Raw genomic sequence first — 12,768 nt, 5'->3', positions numbered from 1 at the left:
TCAGGAACAACCGTAAAAAAATGCATTTTATGTACATTAGAAATTCATAACATCATTAATCATCATCATAAATGTATTTTATTGAATAAAAAAAATGTAAAAAAATTTTTTTTTCTCGTTTTATTAATGACTATGACATTAATTGAATTTTTTGTCTGTGCGTTATTTTGTGACTTGATATTCCAAACATGTATTGGATGTATCCTGCAGTGTATTGCATGCTAAAGCAGAGCGGACCTAGACCCGTATTCATCTGCTCCTTGTTGAATATGAACGTGCATATGTACGATTTAAGTGTGATTTTTAAAAAAACACACTGTTTGCTTGAGAGCCCTGCAGCCACACAGAAGAGCATAGAGTTTGCACAGCACTTAGAGACTGTAGGTGATGGGAAGGGCATTATATTCAGAAGACAGAGCTGCAAGTCTCACAGTACAAGCTGCAGTACTGACTGGCAGAGAGAGTACCACACCATACCATGTTTAGGTTGCTTGCAATTATCCCATGAAGAACTTCTAAATGTGCCTGCACTAATCATGGCTATATTTATCTTCTCATGTAGATACACTGATAAGCTGAAAAGTTAAAACCGCCTGCCTAATATTGTGTAGGTCCCCTTGCGCCGCCAAAACAGCTCTGACCCATCGAGGCATGGACATTGGGGAATTTGGAGGCCAAGTCAACACCTTGAATTCTTTGGCATGTTCCTCAAACCTGTGGCAGGGCACATTATCCTGCTGAAAGATGCCTCTGCCATGAAGGAATACCATTGCCATGAAAGGGTGTACTTGGTCTGCTACAATTTTTAGGTAGGGGGTACATGTCAACGTAACATCCACTTGAATGCCAGGACCCAACGTTTCACAGCAGAATATTGCCCAGAGCATCACACTGCCTCCACCGGCTTGCAATCTCTTCCCCAGAAAAAGGTCGCACATGTACCCAGCCGTCCACATGATGTAAAAGAAACCTTGATTCATCAGACCAGGCCACCTTCTTCCATTGCTCCATGGTGCAGTTCTGGCCCTCATGGTCCACTTTGGCAGTTTGACAGGGGTCAGCATGGACACCCTGATCGGTCTGCAGCTACAGAGTCCCATATGCGTATGCTGCGATGCCCTGTGTGTTCTTACACCTTCCTATCATAGCCAGCATTAACTTTTTCAGCAATTTATGCTACAGTGGGATTGGACCAGATGGGCTAGCCTTTGCTCCCCATGCGTATCAGTGAGCCTTGGGCATCCATGAACGATGTTCACCAGTTGTCCTTCATTGGACCAGTTTTGTTAGGGACCAACCTCTGCAACACCCCACAAGACCTGCTGTTTTGAAGATGCTCTGACCCATCACAATTTGTCCCTTTTCATAGCTGCTCAGATCCTTATGCTTGCCCATTTTTCCTGCTTCCTACAAATCGGGGTCTATTTACTAAAGCTTCTAAAATGAAAAAGTGGAAGTGTTACCCATAGTAACCAATCAGATTCTATCATTTATCTAGTACACTCTAGAAAATAATAGCTAAAATCTAAATTGGTTGCTATGGGTAACATCTCCACTTGTCCTTTTAGAAGCTTTAGTAAATCTACCCCATCAACTGCAAAAATGGACTGTTCATCTGCTCTGTTTTTTTGTCACTAATTTGTAGATGACCGGTTTTCATTCAAAATTAAACACATATATCTAAACAGACAATCTATAAACATTTACTGGGTGTTATAGCTGTATAGTGTCTTCAATCTTCATCTATTTACAAGCCAGCATTAGTTGTGAACATCTCATGTACTGGCAGGAGCATGCTTACTGTACACCTGAGAAACATCCTGTGACATCATCAGACTGTAAGAAGTTTCCAGCTTTCAGATACTTGACTTTATCATGTTGGAAGTTGTTGAAGGTCATGAGTGTAATATATGGATCTGTCCTCACTGTACCTGGACCCTTCTTCCAGTATTCCTCTGGCCGATCTCTCATTTTCCGCTCCACTCAGGAAAGTGTGTATCCCCCTACCTCAGTCAGACTGGTTGTGTGATAGAAACAGATTCCTACACTCTCACAATGAAAGCTGTAGCCAATGCTAATCGTTGAAGGCCTGATGCAAGGTGGGACGTACACCAGATTGCGTAGTGTCTTGCCTGTAATCGCTCTGGTCATGCTAGTGGGTAAGCACATATGCTCCTATGCAGATTTCTATTACTCTGGCACTCATCTCTTATTTGATAATCACCTCTCTTCTTTAACATAGTACATCAGGTTGGCCTATATTCAACCTATCAGGCTGCATTTTCTTTGCATCGACTTAGCCAAGGGTTGTCCTGAGCAATTCATCATTTATTTTTGATGTATTCACTTGGAAAAATAGCAATCACATAGATGTGAACAAGTGTGAAGAGAATTTCCAAACATATAGCTGTGAACATGTGACAAGAGTATTTTCAGCTGCAGACATAAGTGTGGACTATGTAAATCCTGTAATCTATAATATAAATGTCTAGTGGCGTGTGTTAGTCTGTCTGTGTGGAAAAAAATAAAACCAAGCTGCAGCGCCACCTGCTGGGCGGAGTTATACACTGACCTACTAAATTCTTAGTGTGTGTGAAAAAAAAAAATCAGAAAGGGCTGAAATTTGGTATACTAAGATGGTTTTTAATTTGTTAATTTAATTTGTTAATTGTTAAAAGTGTTTATAAAGATTTTAAAAAAATATATATTTTTCTTGAAGGAGAAGTGACAGTTGGGAGTGGTTGGTGGTTGCCGGGGGTGACAGTGGGGAGTGGTTGGTGGTTGCCGGGGGTGACAGTGGGGAGTGGTTGGTGGTTGAGGCCTGGGCTATGGCCCAAATGCATGACAAGAACCTTTTTAACACCTTAAGTAGCTTGATTTGACTAGAATGCATGAGTATCATGCACGGGTTAACTTGTATTAGTATATTGGTTATAGTTTGTGCCACATTGATGTCCCTGGTTTCTAATGAGTTGATTGGCTGCAATCTCATGAGTACTGGTTCGATAAACAAAATGACAGCCTCTACTGTGTGCATGTATGTGATGCACTTTAATCAGGGTTATTAAACACTCCAATTGGCATATTATTGTGTAAGGCTAGGTACACACTGGAACTTTTTCTTCCAATCTTCGGACCAATCAGCCGACATAAGACCGTGCGGTCGGAAGTCGGGTTAGTGTGTATAATGACAAGATGGTCAAAAGTCGTTCCAAAGTGTCGATTGTCGGCTCATTTGGTTGGTCGTACTGTTTAATATTTTCCGACCAATCACCGACCGGTCATGCAGTGTGTATGCCCTCATGCTCATGATCTCCATAGAGTTTAGAGTCGTGTTCTTTTCAGCTGATGCTAGTGATGAATGTCCTGGTGAATAAATGTAGAGGGTGCTGTAGAAGGAATAGTTCATTTGTTCGTTCTGAGACAGAATGTTTCGTTTCAGAGTCACAGAAGCTAACGAAATTCGTTAGGACATGTGGATAGCTATAACAAGATGGTTTTAACCAATGTTACAATGTGACAATAATGAATGAATGAATATTGTGCTGCCATTCTCTGAAGACTAGAGGACCAGATGAAGGACCAGATGAAGAGCACAGATCTGAAGGTAAATCTTGTCAGTGTGTGTGGATGAATCGTCAGACTGATCAGACCTTCAGTCGTAGGTACAATCATTTGAGATAACACGTCGGTTGGAAAAAATTTCAGTGTGTACCCAGCTGAAGGGTATAAAGTTCAGGACTGAGGGCAAGAACAATATACATAACAATGAAGCATTCAATTCACTGATAACCAGATATATAACTCTGGCAGAAAATTAATTTTGAGAATACAACATATGGCATCACTATAAGTCAGTCACATCATCCATTTTTCCAATATCAGAAGCCAATGTAGATTTCCATACAAGATGACAGTTACAGCCATGGTTTATCCTGTAGACGGACATATCTGCTTGGGCATCATGAGTTACTAGCTCTGCATGTCTTTCTATAGCATCAGGGATTTGGAAACCTTCCTATGTACTTCTGTTTGCAAGTTCAAACATTGCTAGCCATTGCCAGCAACAGAGGCCATGGAAAGAACAAAAAGGGTTTTCATACCATATAAAAACAAGATGGGTTTATTGTTTATAGGTTTATGGTAAAAGCAAAAACCCATGTAGCCCTTCTGCTTGAGCTGCATTATGTTGAACAGAACAGAGCTCAAAAAGAACATAAATAAAGCACAACTGATCCATACGATGACCGCATGGGCCGTTCACACTACCACTTTGAGCAACATAGGGGGAATACTTGACAAACCATAGACACTACTTGCACTGTTCTGTCTACGCTCCATCAGGCACTACCCAAAGAGGTTGCGCGGATGAAGTTCCGTTAGTGCTGCATTCTGTTCCGTTCCAATGCAAATGAACAGAAAAATAGCTGAAGTAGAGGAGCAAGCACTTTACACTCAGATTCAGAAGTACAAGTAGCATCTAGTTTCATGATGTACAGTTTGCTTCATGTTGTACTTCTAGCCAGGGGCGGATCTAGAAAAATGCTGTACCCGGGGCGCGATAGGGGGGTGGGGGGGGGGGCATTTAGGCCCCGCCCCTTTCTAACATCTTAGGCTGCTGACTGCTGCACACTATGTGCAGGTCCGTCCAGCCGTGACAGTGTGCTGCCCGGCTGCTCTGATTGTGTTTTAAACACAGTCAGAGCAGCCGGGCAGCACACTGCCCCTGCCTGTCACGGCTGGACGGACCTGCACATACAGTGCAGCAGTCGGCAGCAAGTGTCTGCGCGATCGCCCTATACAACATACTATCACTTCTCTCTTCCCTACATTTAAGGTTCTACTTATACTTCTGTATTCAGAGTGAAACGTAAGTGTAACTTGTGATTGAAAAAGTCACATACGAGTGTATTCATATGTAAACCGTACATGCGTTCAGGTGTGAATGAGTAGCAGATGTGTCCACAAACATACCCTCTAGACTCGTCCAACCTCCGGACGTGCACAAACATCCCTTATTCTAGATGTTACTTGCTCTGAAGCATCATTTAAACTTGAACAACCTAGCTAATATCGCAGGAACAACGTCCCGACAGGAGTACAATTTTTTATTTTTTTTATCTTTGCTTAAACACACTTGGCAAATCCTAATCTATGGCCGAGTGACTACTAAGGTCAAAAAGTGTCTGCAAATCATTCGCAAACCTCTAGTTACAAGCAGTTTGCTAGTTTGGGTGTCTGTCAGTATCCTCTACGTACACCTGCTGACTTTTTTCTGCCATACCTGTGATTAATTCCCAGTTTTAATCCGTACGCAATTGCTTGGCCCTGCCATACTGTACACTGTCCCGCCTCTTCGGGGTCAAGGCGTGGTAAGTGCCAAAAAGTCACAGGTCTGATTAGCCATAGTTCGTACGTTCACTTTCTAAGCATGTGCAGTGCGAAAAAAATGCAAAGACAAGCTATGCAAACAGGGAAACGCCTGACTTCAATCGACCGTCAGTGTCTATATTATCAACAAGGCAGAAACATAACAAAAAATAAAAAAAATTTCCCCCATAAAAGGTATAACTTCATGTATTCACTGAATCTGTCTAATTTTCTTTAATATATCTAATTTTCTTTAATACTCACCCATTTCACTGACAGCCATATTTAAGGACACCTTTTAAATAAAGTTTGTACATGAATATTCTCCATATCCATTCACCAGAAATTACCACCAATCCTGGAAACAGATTCTAGATCCCGGGTGGGAAATAGTCAAATGGTATAAATTATTTATTCTGGGACATATATTGCAACCTCTTTCAAAAATTCAGTCAGAAATCATCAATACAGTTTTCCGATAAATCAATACTGTGGTCTCTGAAACAATAGGTCATCTGTATATATCTTCATATATGCATCATATGTATGAGTACATATGTATAGAATATTTATACACATAAACATACATATCTCTTTGAACTTATATATATATACATACATCTCTCTATAGTATTTTATAATATCTCTCGGAATGAATTTTGGGGGGTTTCAGTGGGACCTGCATTTCTTCACACTCCATTTCTCTTGACACGGCTCTTTCCAAATTCGCTAAGGGTGCAAATGAGGTAAGAATTAAGGCAAACCTAAGAGGCATGCAAATGAATTACATTTATATTCACTGACATCACGAGCACATGTGTGAATGGGGCGTGGCAGATCCATGAGCTGAGGTCATGTCCCTCCGCCTGCCCGGGACTACTTTACAGCAGGTGAAATGGATCTAGTCGGAACAGTAACATCGCCATGGCAATCAGTGTCACTACCACTAACACGTAAAAGGAGACACACAGCTAGCATCAGTAAAACAATAAATAGTAGCATTTTGCATTACATTACTGATGCACAGGCTTCAGGGACTTATGAAATTACATTGCACACTTCACATGGTGGCAGTCATTTTTTTTTCCCGTTTTTTTTTTTTTTAATATATATATATTATATACTTTTAAAATCTTTAGCAAATGACATTCTCATGCACACGAGTGTCTCAAACACAAGAAGCAAGTCCATTTACAGGTAGTCCAAGCAATTATTTTTGTTTTTTTCTGTTTTAGTTGTGGAGATAGCTGCAAACTGAATGAAACATTGACATTTTTGTGCAGTCCGAAACGCGTCAGGTGAACTCATTTTTGAATGTCACACTGCAGCAGTAATACAATGGAAGGGTCGCTCTTTGCGGCTTCTTTGAATTCATCCAATGTAATTTGGTCATCTTTGTTCTTATCCATCTTGCTGAAGATCTTGTCTACCCTTTGCTCAGGTGTGAGGCCGTCCTCGTTCATTTTCATCATTATCACAGTTCCCACCATTTTATAGATAGCCTGGGAGGGAAGGAAACAAGAAGAGTGATTAATCATTTCCATCCAGGCGAGCTCTGTGTGATCATATGGGAAGAAAGAGAGATGAGCACATTCACAAGAAAAATAGTAATAGTACAATAAAATAGTAAAACTGATTTCAGTGGTAAACAAAGACACGAAGAACTGAACATTAGCCTTCGAGAAGATATTTTAATGAGACATTCATAAGATAGAATTGAAACATAGGTATAATAAATTCATAAAGTGGACAACGTGAGACATACGTGTACAGGACAACAATGGAAATACCTTTGTGAATGAGGAACAAAAAGCATTTTGAAAGCAAGGGCTTCCACTCAGACGTGACTCATGTATTAATAAAGCAGACAACATCCTACCACGGTCAGTGTCTCGTATAAAAGTCTGGACTATCCGGGTTGCTTATAATTTATGGATTGGATGGCTGCAAGGTGAGATTTCAGTGATTTTGAAACAAGGGTGTTTATTGCGGCACCTTAGGCAGGAGTTTTGGTGACCAACACAGCTCAGCTTGCCCTTGTTTACAAGCTATGGTGTCTCAGGTGATGTCATCATGAAACATTAAGGAATAAAATAAACATCGGCAGGAAAGAGCAGCAATGGTCGGAAGCGCATACTTCAGAATGGTGATAGCTATATATTAATTTGAAATGCAAGTCAAAACAGGCAAATAAATGTAGATCAATTAATTGCAAATTTCAAACTGTGGCAGCAATGAGCAGATGCATCAAATACAGAGCAATGAGAACTCCACCGAGCAGTGGTCTGGTTCCAGTACATAAACCGCTAATTAATGCAGGATTGTGAGATCAGTGGGTCAGCACAGGCAATGGACTGTAGAGAAGTGGAGGAAGGTGATATGGTCAGATGAATCATCCTTCCAGAGTTCTCGACACACAGATTAGTGAATATTAATTGCCAATTTAAAGATCTCTATAGCCCTGAGTGCTTATTTCCAACAGTGAAGGGTTCTGGTGATTCTGCAATATTGGGGAGCGTATTTTCCTGGCATCATTTGGGTGCAGTCATTTCCTTAGAAGACGAGGTCAGTGCCAATCACTTGACCCATCTAGTCCGCACATTGTTTTACTAACCTATGGTAACCTCAAACCCTATTTGTTCCTTTATTCTTTATAAGGATATCCTTATGTCTATACCCAAGCATGTTTAAACTGTTCTACTATATAAGCATCTACCACCTCTGATGGGAGGCTATTCCACGTATCCACTACCCTTTCTGTGAAGTAGTTTTTCCTCAGATTTCCTCTCAACCTACTTCCCCCAGGGTCAGTACATGTCCTCATGTTCTAATATTTCTCTTTCTTTGTAAAATATTTCCCTCATGTACCTTGTAAAAACCCTTGATATATTTAAAAGTTTCTATCATGTCCCCCTGTTCCCTTCTCTGCTCCAAACTATACATATTAAGATCTTTTAGTCTTTCTGGGTAAGTTTTGTGATGTAGGCCATGCACCATTTTAGTTGCCCTTCTATGTACAGTCTGTAATGTATTTACATCCTTCTGGAGATATGGCCTCCAGAACTGAACACAGTATTCTAGATGAGACCGTACCAATGACCTACACAGTGGCATTATTACTGTCTTTCAAGATGAAGTATATGCAATCCTCCAATGGATTGATCAGCATGACAATGCTGTTATCCGCATGTCATGCCTCAGTTACTGAGCCAATCAAGCATGTATGTGATATCCTAGAACTATGCCTCAGACAGCATTTTCCACCACCATCAATCAGACGTCAGTAGAGTGAATTATTTGTGGAAGAATTCTACATCCCTCCTGCACAGCAGACAGTCCCGGCCACATTAACATAATCACAGGAGTGGACAAAGTCACAGCCTACCACACGCTCAGCACAGTCGCTGAAATACATTCCAATAATCTGATTGGCTACAGGTTGTTCTATCCTGGCTCACTTCAATACTGGGGACACGATGAAGGAGAAGGGAATTTAGGTGGATAAAGAAAAAGTGCACTGACCCAAGTCAAGCACTCCTTAAAAGCTGCTGAAATTCCATGTTTCTTTCCCGAAGCCATGGCACTGACTATTTATTTATTTTTAAAACAAAACTTTGGGAGTCTATTTAATCTCTCATGATGGCTGAGACCACCTGCAATTCACTATTGGCTGGGCCATTAGACGCCGTTTAGCTATTAATAAAAATCCACTTGACTTACTCTAAATTACACAACACAGCGGCACGCGTAACCCCCATTATAAACTGTATAACATATGCAAAATGTGTCTGATTAGGATAATTCAGCTTAATAAAGGTACTATGGTATTATTATCATTTTATTTATAGGTGCAACATTTACAGCAGAGCTGTAGAACCAGGCATCTCGGTGCAGACTCAGGAACACAATTTAATGCTAATCACAGTACATCCTGTTACACAATGTATTCATCTGCTTCTGCCACATATTTTTCCCACTGCAATAACAAACATATGTTGAATTAAGGAATTAAAAAACAAATCTATTAAATAATTGAGTCCAAAATATCACCATTAGAAAGTAAATAGAAAAGCATAGTAAACCATAGCCCCGCTCCCACTATAAAAAGCCGAAGTTAACGGCATTGAATGGAGGGGGTGGGGCTTAATGGCACAATTAAGCCCCACCCCTCCATTCACTGCCGTGAATTTCGGCAAATGCAGGAGCTTTGCCTACTCTCTCGGGAGTCCGTGAGGACTCACCGAAATTTGGGAGCCTCCCGGGAACTCCGGTAGAGTAGGCAAATATGATATAGACAGGTCATGCATAAGACTGGATAATCAGCTGCCTCACAACACTGGGTCATAGGTTTGATCTGGGTCCTCTGGTTTCCCACACTTCAAAAACATACTGGTAAGTTAACTGGCTTCTGACAAATGTGTCTGTGTGTGTCTTAAGGAATTTAGATTGTAAGCTCCAACGGGGCAGGGACTGACGTGAGTGATTACATATTCTCGGTATAGCACTGTGTAATATGATGACCGCTATATAAATAAAAGATAATAATAGTAATAATACTATCTTGGTAGTCCTTGGAGCACTACAATATGCATTACGTTGCCTTTAATGTATTTAATTATAACATATGTTAATTTAAATAAACAATTTAAAAACATTTTGGCATATAAGAAACAAAAAACAAATGACAAGAATTGCACCTAATATGCATAAAAAACAAAACTATTGTGAAGTCAATATTGAAAAATAGGGACATAGCTTTTAAAACCTCGGACTGTTCCTGGACTAGGTAGCACTTCTGCTAAATAATACAATGCATTGCAAAAAACGCATCAGAATATTGCTGACAAAAAGAAGAATGGTTTATTCCTATGGCATCATAACGTTTTCTTTTACTTGTGCCAATATTAAGTCACAATGCGAAATACAGAGTGGCTTCAAAATTCAGCAAAGGCAATTTCTAACCCCAGGAGGCTGAACTCTGATTAATGCTATTAATTAAGCAGCTGAATTCCGTGTCCCTAACCCCAGAAAGCTTAATCACAACAGTCTAGTCACTTTGGTTCAGTGAACCAAAGAGCAGTTCTTGGTTCGCTGAGCCAGAGCACCATATCAAGTAAATGTTTGCTCAGAAGTAAATGTGTCTCCCGCTAGAGTGTTTTCGTTATCATGTTAAATGAATTTCCCTCTATGTTTTCAGGCTGCAGGTCCCCACAGTTACTACTGACAAGACGTATTACAAAAAGCAGACCCCGTAAGTAGAAAACATAAACATGACATTAGCTAAAACTTTACACTCACTGAACTGGGGCACCGAGGAAGTTTAGAGAATATTAAATTGGGTCATGATGAAATACTTTATTCATGTTGGCACAAAAATCTGCATTTCTAAGTATAGTCACAAAACGGCATACATTTGGGAAACAAAATTAACTGGAAAAGCCCGGAAGAGCAAATAGAAAGCTCTTCTATGTAATTTTCTCCCCTTGTTAAAGAACTTATGTAAGGAGCTTCTGTCAAGAAATAAGATGTGCTGACAAGAATATTATATGAACTGTTTTACAGACCATTCCAATTTTACGTTTTACAGTCAGCGGAAGTGTTTGAGGGAAATTTCTGTCCTCGATATATAAAGAAAAGCAACATGTAAAAAGAGCACTTTTACAGAGGAGGCAGCCATTTTGAAAATGGAACCAGTGACATTTCTGAGGCACTTCATTGCAATATCCGTGAGGCATAACTAACATTCCCTGGTTCCCAGTGAATTGGTAGTGTAAATTCACAATTTATTATTGGCTATACTCACAAAATGGCTGCCTACATTGTTACTGGTGCTTTTTAAATTTCCTGTACCTGTGATCACAGAGTAGTGTATAGTGACAGCAAAAACAGGTCAAGGCAATATATGTATCGCAGAACGGTATACAGTCATATACAGTATAGTCTATGAGGTATTATTATTACTATCATAGATTTGTAAGGTGCCACAGTGCTCCACTGCTCCGTACAGTAGGGAAGACAAAGACATACATAAAACATGACATACATAAAACAGGACATACATAAAACAAGAACAAACAAGGCAGACAAAATGAATGGTGACATGAAAACAAAGGGTATGGAGGACCCTTCTCATTAGAGAGCTTACATTCTAAGGGGAAGAGGGCACAGCTGATAAAAGAGGAGCGAGTGTGGCTCAAGGTGGATATTGGGATAGTTGTGAGGGAGTATTAGTGTGAATAGTGTTATCGGGGATAAGGTCACCTCTAAAAAAGATCTGGGTTTTTAAAGAGCATCTACAGATTTGAAGGCTGTGGGAAAGTCTGATTGAGCATGGTAGGGAATTCCATAACTGGGGTGCAGTTCGGGAGAATTCATGTAGGCGGGAGTGAGAAACAAAGATAGAATAAGCTTATCATAATTAGTGAATTATTCCAAAAATAGTTTCCAAGTCAAATCAAATTTGGCTGGTTTGAGGGTCATGAACTTTTTTTGCAGTACGATCTTGATTTTTTGTACTGGATTGATAAGTGTTTTACTGACACAGGTGAAATTGCTGTTCAAAGTTAAATTCATAAGTTTGGGTAATGCTAGGTTTATTTGGCTTGAAAAAGGATTTGGAATCGCCTGTCGCACACCTGTGACTCTACAAACCCATCCTGCTATCTGTGCCCTCTCCAGTATAAATGGGCACATCACAGCGAATCGCATCATCAGGCCCTGCCTCTGCCACTAGGGAAAAAGACAAGATCCATGAGGGTTCCCTGCTTTACCAGTATTAGATATTGTGATTTGGCTCTGCCAGATCCACATTGCTGTTCATGCCTGCAATACCATGTCTCACCACTGGGTTGTTTTACGGTGCTGTTGTGCAGCCTGGTGTAAAACGTGTTGCTTTATGTTTGTTCTTCAGTTTAGTAAGAAGTGTTTTCCAGCATGTAAAGCCCAGCTCCTGGTATCCATGTTCTGCTTGTATGAATGAGCACATACACAGACAACACTACCAGGAAGAACTTCCCGAAATTCCCGAGTCTCTCAGATGTTCCTTGAGAGTGTCAAGTACGATTATTGTATGGCATATATTCAGAAGGGTACTTATATCTCTAGTAAAATATCTCATTTACCTCTATAATCTCCAGCATCTCCACTCTGGTAATTTTCCCATCGCCATCCAGGTCATACATATTAAATGCCCAATTTAGCTTTTGTTCAAAACTTCCCCTTGAAGTGATGGACAGCGCGCATATAAACTCTCTGAAGTCGATGGTCCCATCTCCGTTCTTATCGAAGGTTCTGAAAGCGTGTTGGGCGAACTTTGATGCGTCTCCGTATGGGAAAAACTGGAAAGAGAAACAAAACTGGATATTAACTTCAAGTCGAGAGAAAACAATTCCATTAATA

General features: G+C 40.3%; 1 protein-coding gene across 1 annotated transcript in view; it reads right to left on the bottom strand.

Moving 5' to 3' along the window:
- Positions 1-5,763: 5,763 nt before the first annotated feature.
- The window catches only part of VSNL1 (visinin like 1), a 116,600-nt gene continuing 109,595 nt past the window's right edge, over positions 5,764-12,768 (bottom strand). Inside the window, exons 3-4 of the mRNA XM_075201401.1 lie at positions 12,492-12,707; positions 5,764-6,872 (exon numbers count right to left, since the gene is read on the bottom strand). Coding sequence (XP_075057502.1) covers positions 6,675-6,872; positions 12,492-12,707 — 414 coding nt within the window. The 3' untranslated portion in view covers positions 5,764-6,674. The remainder of the gene's footprint in view (positions 6,873-12,491; positions 12,708-12,768) is intronic.

This window comes from Mixophyes fleayi, chromosome 3 (assembly GCF_038048845.1).
Source record: "Mixophyes fleayi isolate aMixFle1 chromosome 3, aMixFle1.hap1, whole genome shotgun sequence".
Taxonomy (NCBI): domain Eukaryota; kingdom Metazoa; phylum Chordata; class Amphibia; order Anura; family Limnodynastidae; genus Mixophyes; species Mixophyes fleayi.
This window is presented reverse-complemented; position numbering and strand designations above follow the sequence as displayed.